The following is a 19,009-nucleotide window of genomic DNA, read 5'->3' as shown; positions in this document are numbered from 1 at the left end:
ATTATTATGCAGATCGATTTAGTTTTTTTATTATAGATATTATTATGCATCTAGACATACACTGTCTACATGTATAATAATATTTAGGAACCTAGAAAAATCAAAACGGCTTACAATTTGAAATGGAGGGGTATGCGAGATGCAAAATTTGTTTATTATACTGTAAATGGTGAAAAATATAGGGTGAAATCTACGCATTAGAAAGAGCGAACGATATATTTTTCTCGAACAGAAGCAGCACACGCCAATTAGAGAGGGAGCCTACACCATCCCTTTATTAACAATCCAAATGTCATATATTTTAGAGATACAAAAATTTAATTTGTGATTATTAAGGTAGAGTGTGGATTGGGACAAAGAAATGTTTACTTGCATGCGTATCCATGCTTTGACCAAGTCCCTTACGAGGTTGGAAATAAACAAAGTAACAAACAAGCAATGACGGTGCTGATTTTATAAATCACCATTAGCTGTACTCCATGGTCCATGCATACACTGTGGGTGAATTGAAAGGTTCATTATGGCCCACAGCGAGCTTTCAGCTGTAAGGACGTCTTTTAGCTTCTTACACCGAATTGAATTCCACCTAAAAAAGAGAAAAAGATTGAACTGCTTCTGAAAAGATACTACTGAAAGTAACATGTCATGTGTCTTGTCCTAGTTTTAGCACAATTCCAACGAATTTGTATTCAGACGTCGAAAAGAATGCTATTTCTAATGGGGATCATGGACCCCAAAAGAAAAATGGTGTACATCAGAAGGCATTTTTCACTTCCTTACTCCTGGAAGATGCTAATCTGGAGGCACATGAATCTGCAAGTGACTGCAGCCTGTAGGCTGAGGTTTGATTTGAAAATTTGCGGAGTAGTTGGGCCTTGTTTAGTTGTCCAACTTTGAACAACCAAAAATACTGTAGCGTTACTGTAGCATTTCGTTTGTATTTGTGAATTATTGTCCAAATATTGACTAATTAGGCTCAAAAAATTCGTCTCGCAAAGTACAACAAAACTGTGCAATTAGTTTTTGATTTCGTCTATATTCAGTACTCCATGACAAGTTTGATGTGATGGGAAATCTTCTTTTTGTATAGTGTCAAAGTTGAAATTTAAGGTGAACTAAACGTGGCCTTGATGCACATCTCATGCCCAACTTTACCCAAATTTGACGATATTTTTTCGTGCATTTTTTTTAGGTAAAACTATGCGTCCGGCCACGAGTACGTAGCCAGTGATTATTCTAGTCATCTTGTTTTCAAATTTGTCCCATCTAGGACTGTGGACTGCACTATGAGATAGGTATCCTGTAAAACTGGAAACGAAACGTTTGGCTCTATTCTTTGGCTAATTGTGCAGCGAAAAAAAAAAACCCTGCTATGTGGCTTAGCGCCGTGCACAAATTTTCACCATGCATGATGCATCTACCATGAACTACCTCTGTTGCAATATACTTGCCTGCCATTTACGTTAATAGCATCTCTATAATCTCTCCAAAGAATACTTTTCATCATTACTTCTCTATAAAGTGTTAACATGCATGCCTATAGAAAATCACGATGATCTGTCCCTCGGTAAATCTAAAGTCGGTTGGTGTCGCTAAGCCACGACGGCCATAGCTTTCGTGTCTCGCCCCTATTCCACATCTTATCTGCTCTAACGTACCACACAGATTTATTTAAGTGAAGTCAATTATATCTCTTGATCCTATCTAATCACCCCCGTATATCCCTTTCTTCTCACCTTAGAGATCGTGATCTTTGCCACGATGAAGAGACCACACTACGTGATCCCACCAATCTGCCCATGAATGGTGGAGAATCTGGAGACGTCACCCTAGCACTCAGCGTCGCCTGTACTTTCCCGCCCTTTTCGATACGAAAAGGCCATTGCAGAATAGGGGAGCCTCAGCAGGAAGCTCCATGAGGCAATGGAGTCATTAACAATACAATACACGTCACCAGAACAGCAGTGAGCCAAAGGGTGGATGGTCTTCCTGCCCCACCATTATTAAAGGATATACAGGGCAAAATCCAGCTTCAAGCTAGGTAGGGTATACTGACCAACTGCCAATAGTATTACTACAATAGATGGAACTAACATGCATAGCCATCTTTATCCATGCCTCATCTTGCCTGCGTTTGTCCATGCCTCATCTTGCCTGCGTTTGACTACACAAAACTGAGGCGAGCAGCGCTTCCTGCTAGGGGGCTGAGGCAAATGCTCTGACCAATTGCTCCTTGAACCCCGAGGGTTGCCGGAAATTGAGCCGCTGATAGCCTGATAATACCCACACCTCTCTAGGGGAGGATGACAGGTCTGATGTTCCAGATATCCTTGGCATACTCATGAATTGTCCGATCGCTGCTGAACTTGGATGAGCCAGCTGTGTTGAGGATAGACATCTTTGTCCATAACTGCAGGTAGGAGTATGAATACATGAGTAGTGAGTTGATGAGCAGAAGGAAATGACACTAAATATTCAATGATAGACAATGCCAAAAAGAAAAAGAACAAAAGAGCATCGACCGCAATTAATGTAGCACAGTGTAAATGTCAAACTCTACAGTCTAAATAATGATGCAAAATGCGCCCAATCTGATGATCTCCTCAAACCTTACCCATCAAGAAAAATAAATGCAGGAAAAGGAAACATGACAGAGCAGCATCTTTCAAGTTTGTTCAGAAACAATTATGTAGAACTCTGAAGTACACCAGTTACTAACATGAGAATTTCAACATCTCAACAACTAATTATATTGTTTACTAGTAAACTTACTTTTGAAATGTATACAAACACATTTCTGAACCAATAGTCCTGCTATTTGATGAAAACTTCATCTACGAGCGGTTTAAGCAATAGAACATAACTTGCAGCAATGTTCTCTGACAGCACACTTATCTATTCCAGCATTAGAAAGTATTGCAATTTGAAATGGAAACTGTTGCTACGATTTAGTTCGGTCATGCTATAGTGAAACACTACATATAAAACATCAGAAGACTAGAAGTTTGCATAATAATATCAGGGAACCAAGAAAATAAGCAGCGTTAAGCTGGAGAACTTACTTTCTGATCTCGGTAAGCTTCATCAACTTTTTCTTGGCATTCAATATAACTGGGGAAATCCTTTCCAACAAGGAAATAATCTGCTCGTCCATAACCTTCATTTCCTTCCAAAGAACCCATCAACTCATCATAGTTATAAGTCCCAAAGACACCACTGCGGATAAATCCCTTAACCTCTTCAAATCTTGGGTCAGGCACAAACTACAAGCGGAAAAGAAAGTGGTAAGATTATAAATTTGATTGATACACTTTACTAGTTTGACAAAAGGCATCACTATACAAACAAGTGCAGTACCTTTCCTTCAGCTCTCTCTTTCCGCAAACCCACAATTTCATGTGCCTCTGCACCAAAAAGGAAAAAGTTTTCCTCTCCAACCTCCTCCCTGATTTCCACATTTGCACCATCTAAAGTTCCAATTAGAATGCAGCCATTCATTGCAAACTTCATGTTACTGGTCCCACTAGCTTCCATTCCAGCAGTACTGAATGGATAATATGAGGTTAAGAAAAGCACATGCTCCATAGAAACAAAAAACAGTGACAGCATTTCTGAATGGTGCTAACCCCAATGAAACAGATAGTTTAGTGATGCTACATAATAAATGAAAAGTCACATGGAAATTTCAACCTCAACCAATTTAGGTAAAAGTCCTTTGTGTCTATTTGCAGAACGTTAATTGTAGCTAGATTATTACCTGATGTGCTGGGACAATTCACTGGCAGGAATGAGTGCCTCAGCAACACTAACATTATAATCAGGAACAAATACAACCTGGACAATAAAACAAAAATCCTCAGAGCTTTTGACTGTCAACACTATGATCATTGGTTGTCTGTTTGAAGTAGTGTGGTTAAACATCAACATAATAGTAGGTGTTGCTTTCTGGTAGCAACAAGACAATTAGTCGAATACATATGGATATTACCATAAGATGGAAATTAAATACGGCAAGTGATCCTAAGAAGGGATCAAATTACCTTCAACAGATCTCCAATGTCTGAATCATGGTTCACAGTAGCTGCAACATCTGTAATAAATTTAACAATCCTTTTTGCCTGTATATATGTTGCAAATGCTTTCCCACCAAATATGCATACCCTTGGAACAAAGCTCTTGATTCTTTCTTCTGCACTCATTTCTTTCATCTTCTTGTAGCGGTAGACGATTCCAAGGATATTTAGCAGCTGCCTCTTATATTCATGTATCCTTTTCACCTAAGGAATCCAGATGAGAAATCCTAAGTCAACCAACAAATAATAAAAGTTTTCTAATAAGAATGAGCAAACCTAAAAGGGTCTACTATTTTTTCACTGTGAGTTCAGGCCTGAACTAATGACTTGAACCACTATGACCATGAACTTCACCCACCAGACAGCCCTGATATTCTGCTACATAAATATACCTGCACATCAAACATTGCATCTGGACTGACAATATATCCTGTCTTATCCCTTATAAGAGAGACGACCTTCATCTTGTTAGCCCATTTAGCAGCACGCCATTCCGAATGCAGATCTTCGTTATCAGCAAACTGTTACAGGACAACTGCTGTTAGAACAAAATACAGCATAGGTAACAAGGAAATCATATCATATTGTAAATTACTAGCAAATTGAAAAAGGAAACAGACTACTGGATGGAAATACCTTCTTCAGTTCTGCAAGCTTGTCGGTGTTAAGCACCCAGTCATCAGACCCAGTCCACTTTGAAATTATTGTACTTAATTCAGGATTACAAAACCGGATCCAACGCCTGGGAGTCACTCCATTTGTTTTATTCTGGAATTTAGTTGGCCACATCTGCCAAAAAAAACACCAAAAGATGATCAGATGAGGAATGACATGTGTCCAAATGATTATAAGAACATGGAGAGATAAGATTCAAATCCTCATTTGATACCTCATAAAAGCTGTTGAACACATCCTGTTTCACAATTTCACTGTGAATTTCAGCTACACCATTTACTGAATGTCCACCAACAACACAGAGGTTTGCCATTCGGACAACTCTTGGTAACTTAGGATCAGATTTTACAAACGGATCTAACTCATCCTCGGAATCTTCTTCTGCTTCAACTTCTTTAGATTCGACATTTTCCTCCTCTGTCTCAGATAGAACTTCTGTCTCCTCTTCTTCCAACTCAGTTTCCTCCTCAACCTCAGCAATAGTATCCAAAGATTTAACAAGTAATTTCTTCTTTGATTTAATAGGAGATTCCTTTTTCTCTTTAGGTTTAACAAATAGTTGGGCAATAGAAGCTGGAAGGTCAACATTATCCAGAATCCTCATTTCTTTCAGCTTCTTTTTTAATAGTGCAGTGTCTGCGGTTCCATACTTCGTGACTATGTTGTTTATCAGCTGTTACAATCAAGGATAGAGAAAAGGAAATGTAAGTCAAGTTAAAGACCACGAAATAAATTGCATAAGACTTTTCTGCACATCTAATACCTCCTGATCAATTGTTTCTATGATCTCAACATGTCTAGGTAGAAGTTTTTGCATTATGTCCAAGCTCCACTTCTCTAGAGCTTCAGGAAGCACTGTATGATTTGTGTATGCCACGGTTCTGGAAATGAGTAGGAAATTCAGCATCAATTGGGAGAAAAATGAGGAAATAAAATAAGTTAACTAGAACAGGAAGATCATGGCATAAATTATATTGAGATCTTAATTAAATTTCAAGATCAGATGATTTTGGCAATGCAAATACCTTTCAGTAATGCTCCATGCCTCATCCCAGCTTAATCCCTTAAAATCAATCAGTATCCTCATTAACTCGGGAATGCATAGTGTTGGATGAGTGTCATTCATCTGCACTGCAACTTTGGAGGGGAAGTCCTCCCAGTTGAGAGAATCACCAGCTCTACTCTCAAAGCGAGCAATAATATCCTGTAGCGAGGCTGAACATAATGTATACTGCTGCTTCAAGCGGAGGACTTTCCCCTCCGGTGATTCATCCCCTGGATACAATACGTGGCATATCTGGCATGATGAGAACACCAGTAAATCAGACATAATTTAGGAATAATAACTCCTTTCCAAAGTGATCTCAAGCCACTCTGTGTTTAATAGCACAACATAACACTAAACTATAAACCAAAAATAAAACAAAAAAGTTACCAAAGATGTGAGGACAAGTCTACTAACCGAAACATAAACATAAATCACACATGCTATCGAGTACGGAAATAAAGAACCAAATCTTGTCAACTCCTTCGGATTTATGCAGATGAGCAATACCAATAAATCCATAGTTTATGATTTAGTTACAACAGAAGGTGGCACCAAGAAGAGCGAGATGTAAAATAAATAACATGCTAAACAAGTTTTAAAGCCAAATTAAGAGGTTATAGATGCAATTGGACACTGTACGCCTTCAAAACTAAGTTTTCTGAGAATTAATTACTCAAAAAGGACTTTTATACAAACTACACCTTTTCAGCGTTTAGATGAGCTTCATAGGCCTTGGTATGATCTCCAGCATTGAAAGCTTCCAAGTCGAAATCTTGTGCTGGTACTGTTGTTGACCAAAGACGTAGATTATTAGTAGTTCTAGTCTTGTAGCCAGGAATAGGGACATCATGAGCCACAGCCTTGATATTTTCTCCTCCAATCCAGTGCTTCCTACCATCAGTGCCTTCAACCACTTTACCATAGAATTTCACAGGATAGGAGACATCATTTCTTACTATCTCCCAAGGGTATCCCATCTGAAAAATATAATGTGCAGTCATGATTGGCATAAGAAGCTAACAGGCAGATCTTTAAATAATTACTCACTTTTTTACCAATACACCAACATAATCAATCTCTGGAGATCAAATTGTACAAAGATAAGAAGTCATATTGGTACCTCTAGCCAATTCTCAGCAATCTCCTCTTGACCATCCTTTGTTATGAGCTGCTTAAAGAGGCCATATTTATAGCGAAGTCCATATCCCCATGCTGGATAATTTAATGTTGCCAAAGAATCCAAAAAACAAGAAGCCAGGCGGCCCAAACCACCGTTGCCAAGGGCAGCATCTGGTTCCTGTTTCCCAGCAAATACAACATATCCCAAACTTAAGGTTTCTAAATACTGAGCATTTAAGGCATCAATAAAGGTTTATTGCATTTTGTTTATAGACTGACTCTTTCTAAAAGGTACAAGAAGAACAGCTAAACACAAGCCACACTATAGAAAATGAGAAACGATAGTCGATGTGTTGGGGTATTTGAAATAATGAAAGTGCATGGCAATGTTTCGCTACAGACTACGAACCAAGTCTCATAAACAAACCTTACCTGGCTAGCAACATCCTCAAGGTTTTGTCCAAGTTGTTTTAATGCTTCTGCATATTCACCAGTTAGCTCTAGGTTGCCAATAGCATTTGTGAGAGCTCTTCCCTGCATACATTATAGAATGACCAATTAACATCAGGATGCAGTTAGCAAAAGGTAAATAATGAGGTAGGAAGAAGGTTGTGGCACCTGTAAAAACTCCATGGACAGGTAATATGCCTGCTTTACGTTCATTTTGTCGTAATAATCATATGTTGCGTTCCAGTTTATCAGAAGTGCATCAAGGACACTTTTAGCAGTTGCATGGTAAGCCTTCAGGGGCGAAAAGTGCTCTGGAGAGAACAAGGGTTTGAACTCTGCATGGTGCTTGATGTTTGATGCAATGGCAGATGAGTCAATGGAATTTAGCACACTTGGAAGCCCTGTATTGCAAGACCATAACTTAGAACCTTAAAATCTATCTGACACAGTACGTAATTTACATTGCCAATTAAAAGAAAAGCACCCAAGCATTGCACTTGCTTGGAAATTAGTGCAAAGCGACCTGCATGTGGCACGTATATAACATCATCACCTGCAACAAGTATATGTATAATTGAAATTTAAGGGCAAGGTGTGACACGTTTTATTTGCAGCCACATCAGCTCGTTATATCTACAGAGTCTCACTGATTGATCCTTTTTATTTATTGTCTGGTTCACTGATCCTGGAATCTAACCAGTGTCTAAGATACCTTCAGAAGAAACGAAAAGCCTAAATATATGGATACAACTGTGCTAGTTAAGAACTTAGTATGGTGTATATTGGATTACCGCACAAACAAACTAGAGCTGTATCTCAATACACCACCCAGAAAATTATTGCAATTATCCACACGGTGTTCGACTGTTCGGTGCAGGGCCGTCAGAACAGACCCAGTTTTACTAAATTCCGAGAAGACATTTTAAAGTTTATTCGCGAATTTGGCGATAATCTAAAACACGAACTGCGACTAATCTAGCAATGCTCGCGCACAAAAGCACCACTAACCCAGTCAGCCCACCCGCATCAGCAATTCACCATGGTTGGCTTGGGAAACACACAGCAGCCTAGCGGGCGCACCGCGCAAGGATCACACGCCCGAATCGCGACAATCAACAGCAATTCGAACCGCATTGCCACCCAAACCTCACCCGAGACGTCGGAACCAGCAGGAGGGCGCAGCCACGTACCTTCCTCGAGCGACACGGGCCCCTGCACGTCCCGATCGCTCGCCACGCTCCGCGCCGCGACCCGCCGCTGCGCCCGCCCTCGACCGCGCCCCGTCGCGACCCCACCGCCGCCCGCGAGGAGGCCCCCGCCCCCGCCCCCAGCGGCGGAGGCGAGCGGGCGGAAGGCGGTGGCGAGCTGCAGCGGCGGCGAGGCGTTCGTCGCCATTGCTGCGCCTGCGCCTGCGCGTGCGCGTGCAGTGGGAAGCGCTGCGGCGATGCGGGCGATGCGATGGGTGATGACTAGTTCGCGAGGCGGAGGAAAATCGAGGGGGCGCTTAAAATATCTCTCCTCTCCCGTCTCCGCCGTTGCCGTGCGCCCAGCACGCTCGCTGCAAGTGTGCGTGGAGTGTCCGTGGCTCCGTGCGAGACGGTGCGGGCAACGCACGTGTTGTGCCGCTGGTCTGTGGGCCCACGTCAGCGCCCGGTGCCACGGTGGGGGCGCGTGGTTCATGTGCCGTTGGGGGAAGCTTGTATCCTTCTGCGGCGTTTCGACGGCTGAGAATCGTCGTGCCTTGCCGAAGCCGTTTGTCCTATTTTTTCGACGGCTGGAAATGACTCCCCTTTTAGTGAGAGTTTCCCTCTCCTAAAGCTCATCCCCCCCGGTTTTCAAGAGCACCTTGGTTTATACGTTTTTGTTTTTTTTCTTCTCAAAGGTCCTTTTCGAGAGTATTTTGCGCTTTTGCTATGGTGTTGTTTTCTGGACAAGTGCTGGTGCTGCATGGTGCTGCGTGCAATGGAAGCTAGTAGTTTTGTGCAATTCCCATGAGCCAGACCAAGCGGAAAGGGAAAAGGGTAAATAAAAGGGAGAAGAGCTAGACAAATTTGTTCAGTTTGTTGCAGTTTTTGTGTTCTATAGCAGTTCCTTGAGACTTGGTGATCAATTTGAGTGACGTACACTACACTGCACACTAAGCAGCAGCAGCAGCATGTCTCTGTATGTTTCGTTTCATCGACAAGAGGGACCACCTCGAGAGGCGACTCCTGGCATGATTCATTCCATGTTCATGCTGACGTTGTCATTTCGGTTTATTCTTTTTTTCCTTTCATTTTGAACCCTTTTAGATATCCGAAAAATTCGGTTGAATTCAGTACCTACCTTGGGATTTGATCGAAAATTCATGTGCACGCCCTTCTTCTCTTGCTCCAATCTTCATGGGTTTGTGTGGAATTTCAGCGGTAGAGGATAGCCAACCATATAAACCTTCGTCGTGAGATACGAGCATGTGCGCCTAATGCCTGTCATTTGGTGGTCCCTGTTTTTCTCCTTACGCTAAATGACCCTCCATTGTACTGTGATCTTATTTCACAGTGACTCGTCAAACTTGTGGCATTCTCTCTCTCAAAAAAGGAGGCACTGCCCGAGTAAAAAAGAACGGAAGCTTTCGCCGATGCAACCATTTCAGGCCCATCCTACCTCCCCCAGCTGACCCCGCAACGGCCCAAGCTACGTACGTATCGACCAGCAGCAGCATGCGAATTCCACAGAACAGGCCCAGGCCCAGGCGCACATGCACATGCGTTGTATTTGTACGCTCTCCTCCGTCGCCTACTTCGCTCGCGTGGACCCACTCCATGCACCGCCGGCACACACCCCGTACACTACAGTACAACACCGCAAGGTTCCACTTCCATCCAATTCCAAGCCGCACACCACACACGCCGCAAGGCGGTCACGCTCGCCGCCTCATCCCTTCCACGTACCACCAAAAAGACGCGTTGGTACCTTTGTAGCCGTGGCACCGCCGCCGTCGTACAGGAGCAAACGAGAACGTGCAAGTGCATACGAGAAATGAGATAGTCTCGTTACAGCTTATTGCAGGGCTTATTTTCGTTGGTTCGGCGAGGGAGGTGTGACCCGTTCGGCAGCCGGTGTTGATGGGCCAACTCCGTCCATTACTTAAACCGGACAAATATATACATATATATATATATATCTAGGTCCCGATACAAAATCGGATCATGGAATAAAACTCCCAGCACGATCACAATAATTGTTCGGTGATGTGCTCGGCTCACCTGTACTAGGATGCGGCCCCACCAGGAACAATTGCTCTCGTCAATCCGGTAGGTGTACTCCCCGGGGAGAGGGCTCCCGGCTCCGCGCCGGCGCGCAAGGACGCCGCACGTACGCGCCACGTCGACACGTACTTGGGACCCCGGCTGAGTTGTACTCCGCCTCTCTCTCCTCTTTTACTTGCCCATCCCACGCGCCCAGGGCCAGCAGGGTGAGCAGCGCGAGCTCCTCCACTCACTGCCACTGGGACTCGTACCCGCGCCGCACCTCCCTCTTGGCCGGCGCCGCGCGAGGGTCCTTTCATGGTTCCCGCCGTGGTTGGGACGACATGCCTCCCCTCGCATTCCTCCGCTCCCTCCCCGCGAGGTTCGTTCGTGCTCGATCCCCGTCTGTTTCATTTCATTTCAAGAAATCGAGTCCATCAGCATCAAGTTTGCGGCAATGGCTTCGCGGTGGACTTGGGGGTGTCTGTTGTGTTTGTTTGGTGTTTGCGATGCTGAGATTTTGTTCGTACCTTCGCAAGACTGCTCGAGCGAGTGTGCGATGGAGTCAGGGGGAGCCCGGGCGCGGTGCGGGACGAGGAGGCGGGGGGCAGCGGCGGCGGCGGGAGCGGCCGGTCGGCGGCGGGGCACTTGGCGGGGGAGTGCTACGCGTGCACGCAGCCCGGGGTGCCGGCGTTCCACTCCACGACCTGCGACCAGGTGCACTCGCCGGGCTGGGACGCCGACGCGGGCTCCTCGCTAGTGCCCGTCCGGGCGCAGCAGGCCCAGGCCTCGCCGTCCGCGTCGGCGGCGCAGCACGCGGGCGCCGCGGCGCGGTGGCTGTTCGGGCCCGTGCTGGACCCGCGGAGCAAGCGCGTGCAGCGCTGGAACCGGTGGATCCTGCTGGGCCGGGCCGCCGCGCTGGCGGTCGACCCGCTCTTCTTCTACGCGCTCTCCGTCGGCCGCGGCGGCCAGCCCTGCCTCTACATGGACGCCGGCCTCGCCGCCGCCGTCACCGCGCTCCGGACCTGCGCCGACGTCGCGCACCTGGGCCACGTCCTACTCCAGTTCCGCCTCGCCTACGTCTCCCGCGAGTCCCTCGTCGTCGGCTGCGGCAAGCTCGTCTGGGACGCCCGCGCCATCGCCGCGCACTACGCCCGCTCCCTCAAGGGCCTCTGGTTCGACCTCTTCGTCATCCTCCCCCTACCGCAGGTCAGCTGCTGCCTGCTGGCATCCACCTGCCTCCCCCGAACTCAATCTACCATTTTTCACCATGAAAAAAATCGCGAACAAAGATTCCAAGCATTACAATCCGACGCTGTAGCGGTGTAGGCGAGGGCCTGAGTGATCAAACGCCCCCAAATTATGGACATGTTTCGTGTCTGGTTCTGAGACAGAGCACAACGCCCTTCAGTCCCTGTCGGAACTGCAGAAGTAGGGCACACGAGTACATTGCAGGTACAACAGTGCCCAGTAGTGAGCTGATGCGAGGTAGGTGCAATGCTGGCAGGCATGTGTGCGGTGGCAGGGGGGCTGCTGTTTTCTTGAAAGATCATGACGCTCCCCAGAGTGATTGCTGGGATAGATGGAGAATTCAGGTCGGAGTTTACCCGTAGAATGATAGAGTTTGATGCCCTTACGGAACTAGTACGGATCGATGACAATGATTGCCGGAGGTAGGATTTGAATATGACCGTTCGGATGCAATCATGTGATGTGAGGAAAAAAAACAGTATCGTGGTAGGAGTAGGATTTGAAAATGACCATGGTTACAATGAGATAACCAGCATTGATGGAATAAAAGTGGATAGAAAACGATGGTTCAGTGATGCCTACCAGCATGGTGCTGATGGTAGTGTGGGCTTTTGGGATGTTTTCAGTTTTCTATGACCCATCAGCCGATCAGATTGCAATGTTTTTCACAAGCTTCAGGAGTGTAAAAATTGTGGTTTGTCCTGCGGCCTGTTAGGATATTTCCATTTCACATATGCCACCGCTTCAGAGTTCAGATCGACCAGACCATCATATGGATAGAGGCCTAGAGTTCTAGGGAGACTTGTCTGATTTCTGTTCATGCCATCCGATTTCCTTTTCTTATCTATTTTGTCAGTCTTTGCCATTCAGATAATCTTGTAATTTCTCCAAGTGAGGTCTAGTTTTTGTCGCATAATATTTGGCACATATTCTTTTTTGTTTCGCATGATTGCACTTGTCAATTATGCGTGGGGCATGGCTTTTTTTTATGTGGAGCCATGCTTATTTGGACTGTCATGGATGGAATACGTTAATTCTATCCTTCCCAAATCAATGGATGGATTATTGATGGGGTTGTTTATCATCAAAAGGATAATTTGAATTTTATTGCTCGTCTAACTGATTGATCCACAATCAACATGGCTAGTTGTATAGAGCTAAACCTGTCAGCCATACCCACATGCTCTTTTTGTTATAGAATAGTTTTTAGCCACCCAGATTCCTTCCCCTACACGTTTACTTTATGTGATGCTTTTTCTGCACTAAGGGAGTTATCTCAGATTATCTGAAAACATAATATTTCGAATGATGTACTGTTAGAAAATTGACAGGCAGGCACCGGTTGAACAACAGCTTTCTGAGAAAAGCTTTTCGAGAAGGATATCGCAGGCAGAATTTAATAGTTTTCTGTTTTTCTTCTTCTTATGTTCTTGTAGTTTTTTCTGTCAGTGCTCACAAAGAAAAATAAATAATTGAACTATGTGTTTTCCGTTACTTTGTAAGTCTTGTTTTGCTCAACAAGGTGGTCTCAAATTCTGCAGATCATCTTCTGGCTGGTTATACCAAAGTTAATAAGGGAGGAGCAAGTTAAATTTATCATGACAATATTGCTGCTCATATTCATATTTCAATTCCTCCCCAAGGTGTACCACAGTATTCATATCATGAGGAAAATGCAGAAGGTGACTGGTTACATCTTTGGAACAATATGGTGGGGATTTGGTCTAAATCTATTTGCCTATTTCATTGCATCTCATGTGAGTATTCCCTTCCTCTGTAATTAATTCGAAAGTATAGAATAAATTGTGGACGTGGAGTCCCAGAGTCGCTTTCAAAGTATCATAGAGTGCAATTGAGAATGTTATTCATTGATATCTGGTTGTTAGTGACTTAGGGTAGTCAATGTTGATTTGATTTTTAAAATGAAAAGAGGTTGGTCTATATTTCAACAGTACAGCCTTATTATTCGTGGGCACTAGATTCCAACACACCAACAGGGAAACTGTCCTAACAAATTAAATCATCAGAAGTAATTAAATAAGAAACAGGATGCTTGTCCAAAGTCTGCCAATAAAAATGCGCAATGACAAAGTGTAAAATTTTTGCCTACATGAGAATTTATGTTTGCAATGATGTTTAGTTCGCCAGAATAAGGACAACCATCCCTAGTAGAATTCATGTAAAATTGGTATTGGACTTAAGACTAATGCATGCTGAATTATTTGGGTAATGTTGATTGTTCATCAATGTTCTGCCATTTCCAGATCGCAGGTGGTTGTTGGTACGTTCTTGCAATTCAGCGTATTGCCTCCTGCCTTCAGGAAGAATGCAAGAAAAATAACAGTTGCGATCTAATGTCACTTGCTTGTTCCAAGGAGATATGTTTTCATCCTCCTTGGTCATCGAATGTTAATGGACTCGCATGTGATGCAAACATGACCTCCTTCAGTCAACAAAACATGTCTACTTGTCTAAGTGGAAATGGGTCCTTTGCTTATGGAATCTATTTGGGGGCTCTTCCTGTTATATCAAGCAATTCGCTTGCTGTCAAAATACTCTATCCTATATTTTGGGGCCTCATGACTCTCAGGTAATCAGTTTTAGAGATTAGTTTCACTTGCCTCCAACACTGAGGCTGTTTTCTCTATAAAAATAATTCTCTTAATAATCTGTTATTATTCAAAAATATTCTTTCTTTCTTATATTGTTTATTTGAATAAACATGCATTAAGCTGATGCCCCAGTTCCACTAAAAACACTATACTATTGTTGCATGCATGTATTTCCTCACCTGTTTTAATGCTGTTGCCGTATTGTGTTTAACAGCTGCATGTTCTCTTCTTCTTCTTCTTTTTTGTGAAAACAACTGCATATTCTTAAACTTGTACAATTCCTTTGAAATGCTTGGCAGTACTTTCGGTAACGACCTCGCCCCAACAAGCAATGGTCTTGAGGTGATATTCAGCATAATCAATGTCCTCAGTGGCCTGATGCTATTCACATTGCTGATAGGAAACATACAGGTAAAAACAGTTTCACGTTTGGTCCTTCTGTACTATCGTATCACAATTCACAACACTTCACTAACTACAACTGACTGGATCTGCAGGTATTTCTGCATGCCGTCCTGGCAAGGAAGCGGAAGATGCAGCTGCGATTCCGGGACATGGAATGGTGGATGAGACGGAGGCAGCTGCCGTCCCGCCTGAGGCAAAGGGTCCGCAAGTTCGAGCGCGAACGCTGGGCGGCTGTCACTGGAGACGAGGAGATGGAGATGATCAAGGACCTGCCTGAAGGACTCAGGCGTGACATCAAGCGCTACCTCTGCCTCGAGCTGGTTAAGCAGGTACAGTCTCTGAAGCGCTTTTGGTCAGTAAAGTTGCTGAGATTTTGCCTTTTTTTTTGTTTCAGTTTTCTTTTTGCACGACTGGGCGATAAAACTTGTTTTAATTTTGTTCTTGTCAGGTCCCCCTGTTCCATGGCATGGACGACCTGATCCTGGACAACATCTGCGACCGGCTGCGGCCGCTGGTGTTCTCCAGCGGCGAGAAGGTGATCCGGGAGGGCGACCCGGTGCAGCGCATGGTTTTCATCCTGCAGGGCAAGCTCCGGAGCACGCAGCCGCTGACCAAGGGCGTGGTGGCGACGTGCATGCTGGGCGCGGGCAACTTCCTGGGCGACGAGCTGCTGTCGTGGTGCCTGCGCCGCCCCTTCGTGGACCGGCTCCCGGCGTCGTCGGCGACGTTCGAGTGCGTCGAGGCGGCGCAGGCGTTCTGCCTCGACGCGCCGGACCTGCAGTTCATCACCGAACACTTCCGGTACAAGTTCGCCAACGAGAAACTCAAGCACACGGCGCGGTACTACTCGTCTAACTGGCGAACCTGGGCCGCCGTCAACATCCAGCTCGCGTGGCGCCGGTACAGGGCAAGGAAGATGGACGTGACCGCGATGGTGGCGCCGCCGCTGGCCGCCGGTCCCGACGATGGGGACCGGCGGCTCAGGCACTACGCGGCCATGTTCATGTCGCTTCGGCCGCACGATCACCTCGAGTAAGCAGGAGGGAAGGACCATCCTATTCCTAGCTGTGCCGGCCTCATCATGGCTGTACTGTACACTGTACTATACCGTTGTCATCTTCTGTAAGTGAATTAGTGATTCGAGTTCGTCATTTAAAGAAGATCGGAATAATTTCCTAGTTCGTTTCCATTGTCACTTTCTTTCCCCAAGAATAAAAAAAAATCATGCTTGGTTTCCACCGTGGCATATATAAAGCCGTAAATCAAAACGTTGTGTAGCGAAGTCAACGAAAACCTTCACCGTGTTCATAAACGAATCACCTGAAAACGGAGGTTGGTAGCTATCACCTGCGACTGTTCACCAAGGTCTCTGCGACGTTACTCAATAAGCGCTTGGCACGTGTCCTTGATCTGCCTCGCCTGTTTTCGCCACCCATGCGGGCCGCTCCGCCGCTTACTCGTGTGGAAAGCGCACTCGACCAAGTCGCGAAACGCAACTCGAAGCGCCTTCCTCGTGGCTCTTGTCGAGACTCGAGACGAGCCCTCCTCCCCTATCGAACCACTAACCAGCTAGCGTTCTGCTCCCTGATGGCCGCGGCCATGGACGTCGGCGCCGCCGCCGGCGGGGAGAGGCGGCCGTCGGATGCCTCCCTCACGCGCGCCGACCTCTCCCTCCGCAACGAGGACGGCCGCTACCTCCTCCACGTTGCCACCGCCGTGGCCCGCGGGCCATCCCCAGGCACGCAAAGAGGATTTCCAGTCTCTAGAATCGAATATGTTGGTTTTAGGGTTTTGACGGCGTCTCGTTGGGTTTAGGTGGTGCTCGCGCTCTTGGGAGCAGGTGTAGGTGCAAAGTTCATTTCAATTGTCTTGCTTGTTTCTACATTTTACGTCATAGAACAGGTATAGGTCAAGTATCATAATCCCGATATGCAGGCAGATGGCCACATTATCATCTTTTCAAGGAACAACAGAGCAACTAGTGCCTGTTATGTTTCTTTAAGAAGGGTATACCAAAGTGTGCTCCAACCAGGAAAGTAAGGCCTAATCAATAGTACCTTGAAATTGAAGTACCTTGATAGTCTGCAAGTTCTAGCATTAAAGTGCCCAAATCATGCTAGATTAGTCCCAATGTGGAACTGGTATCCTAAATTGTGGTATGCAACAGTGCGTTGATTACTCCCTGCTTAGTCAAACGTCATTCTCAAATGGTATTACACTTACTGTGCCATAAATTGATGCTGTTTTATGCAAATAACAGGAGATCAATGAAGAATATGATGACGACGATGGCCTCTTAAAAAAAACAGAGGTAAATGTTAAGGTAAAAAAAGGCTAACGTCATGGTATGTACAGTTAGCTAGACTGCTATCGCTAAAGGATAACCCGGTTTTCACTTTATCAGGAATTGTGGTCCTCATACCAGCTAAACAAGAGCAAGAAAGAAGCAGCCTGCATGAGTAACACGAGCCTTTTGGTGTATATGTTTTGTACTGAGGACAAAGAGTCAGGAGGAAAGATCTTTTGGTGTAATAGTCCCGAGAAAGAGTGGTCTTTTGCTGTAAGTATTGATTTACGTCTCAGCTATGTATTCCTGTTCTAGAGTCAGTGTATATATACCCTGTCATGAACTAGCACATTTGTATTCCTGTCCTAGAGTGTAGACTGGGCAGAAGCTACAGATTAGGTCCCATATTGGATCAACTGTCCAATGTAACAGTTGATCAACTGCGATTCTTAGGAATTGAGATTCGGGGGGTCGCAATTCTTTTACTTTCTGCGTTAGAATTATGAAAAATGTTTAACATGTATTACAATCATAATTTTACAAAGATTAGCTGGTGGATGGAATAACAAATCTCAAACCAGAGAAAGAAAGAAAGCTTCGGTTTGAAGAGAGGCGTGAGCACTTCAGCAGAAAGCAAGAAGATAGAGATGGGATGGAGAGGAGAGGTCGGAAGCGCAGAGGTGGAAGAGGCGGAGAGGCCGAACCAGAGGTTGAACTCCGGGACGTACTCCGCTTTACCTGTGAATGGCAGGCTCCAGTTGCCGGCGTGCCTCCATTTCCAGGTCTCCGTGTCGAAGGCGTAGGTTCCGATACCCGGTGTCGTCGATGATACATAGATAGTGGAGCCCCTGACCACCGTGTAGGCGTCTACCTCATCGGCGGGAGAGTGCACCAGCCACGGAACAAATCTAACGCAGAGAAAAGATCCTCGCCTCCTTCGTAGCTGAGCTCCTCGAAGCAGTAGTCTCTGAGATCGGGGTGGAGCCAGCGGCCCATGACGTAGAGGCTCTCACGTTGTCCAGCCGGAGAACCATCGGCGGCGGCACGGGTGACGGAGATGGGAATGGAGCCGTGCGCCTTGGGCGCCCTGAGGTTGGGCACGGTCATGACGGAGTGCGAGTCGGCGTCGTACAGCGAGGTGCTCCCGGCGCAGTCGGAGCAGAGGATCCTGCTCTCGTCGCCCAGAAGAGTCACCAGATCGAAGGGCAAATCGCCCCGGCCATTCGGGCAGGCTGGCTTGAGGTTGATCGACGCAGTAGGCAGCGGCGACAGGCTTGTGGCGATCGTCTGCAAGTGCCGTAGCCCATGCTTGTAGCCGGATTGCCTCTCCGCGTTCGCCTGGATTGCTGCTTCTGTCCGTGCCATTGCGGCTTCAGCGGCGGCTGTTGATGGGTACTCCGTAGAAGAGATGGTCGGAGAGATTGATCCGGCTCAGAGAATGCACGCCGGTGTCGAGGCTCTCCGTCACCAGATTCAGAAACCGCCTGTTCATCATCCTCTCCAAACAAAAGATCGAAACACACTCTCCTAGCCCTAGTCCAACGAAAGCGTGAGCGTGCGAGACGACGGGAGCTCCGAGCGGCGGCGGTGGCAGGCAGGGGCGGCGGCGTGGTGACTGGCGAGATCATCGGAGGAGTCGGACGGAGGCCGGGCCAACTTGACAATATGGGCCAGTTCAACTGCGAAGCCTGGCCGTTCGGCCCACACAATAGTAGACGGGCTAGCCATCAGAAGAATCCACCAGCAGACTCCACAGACCGGCCCATCTAGACACGACAGCAAGAAACCGCGAAGCCCAAGTTCGCCTTCTTTCTTGGAAGAGGGGGCGCTTACTCGTGTGGAAAGCGCACTCGACCAAGTCG

The 19,009-nt window shown here is 46.0% G+C and overlaps 2 protein-coding genes across 2 annotated transcripts; one reads left to right on the top strand and one right to left on the bottom strand.

Moving 5' to 3' along the window:
* Window positions 1–1,924: 1,924 nt before the first annotated feature.
* On the bottom strand, window positions 1,925–8,833 carry LOC101773221 (alpha-1,4 glucan phosphorylase L isozyme, chloroplastic/amyloplastic). Its single transcript, XM_004981647.4, has 15 exons — window positions 8,556–8,833; window positions 7,534–7,766; window positions 7,348–7,449; window positions 6,917–7,093; window positions 6,498–6,773; window positions 5,774–6,045; window positions 5,512–5,629; window positions 4,963–5,421; window positions 4,710–4,862; window positions 4,466–4,594; window positions 4,041–4,277; window positions 3,758–3,834; window positions 3,358–3,544; window positions 3,063–3,263; window positions 1,925–2,410 (listed from the first exon to the last, which is right to left on the bottom strand). The coding sequence occupies exons 1-15, from the start codon at window positions 8,758–8,760 to the stop codon at window positions 2,294–2,296; spliced, it is 2,943 nt and encodes a 980-aa protein (XP_004981704.1). The 5' UTR covers window positions 8,761–8,833; the 3' UTR covers window positions 1,925–2,293.
* A 1,941-nt stretch (window positions 8,834–10,774) lies between these two features.
* Window positions 10,775–16,049, top strand: LOC101772811 (cyclic nucleotide-gated ion channel 2). The gene is made up of 7 exons (XM_004981646.4): window positions 10,775–10,974; window positions 11,132–11,801; window positions 13,385–13,600; window positions 14,108–14,433; window positions 14,755–14,866; window positions 14,953–15,189; window positions 15,309–16,049. The coding sequence occupies exons 1-7, from the start codon at window positions 10,937–10,939 to the stop codon at window positions 15,894–15,896; spliced, it is 2,187 nt and encodes a 728-aa protein (XP_004981703.1). The 5' UTR covers window positions 10,775–10,936; the 3' UTR covers window positions 15,897–16,049.
* The last annotated feature ends 2,960 nt before the right edge of the window (window positions 16,050–19,009 follow it).

This window comes from Setaria italica, chromosome IX, assembly GCF_000263155.2.
Source record: "Setaria italica strain Yugu1 chromosome IX, Setaria_italica_v2.0, whole genome shotgun sequence".
In the NCBI taxonomy this organism is placed as follows: domain Eukaryota; kingdom Viridiplantae; phylum Streptophyta; class Magnoliopsida; order Poales; family Poaceae; genus Setaria; species Setaria italica.
Note: the sequence above shows the minus strand (reverse complement) of the source record. Positions and strands in the feature narration are given on the sequence as shown.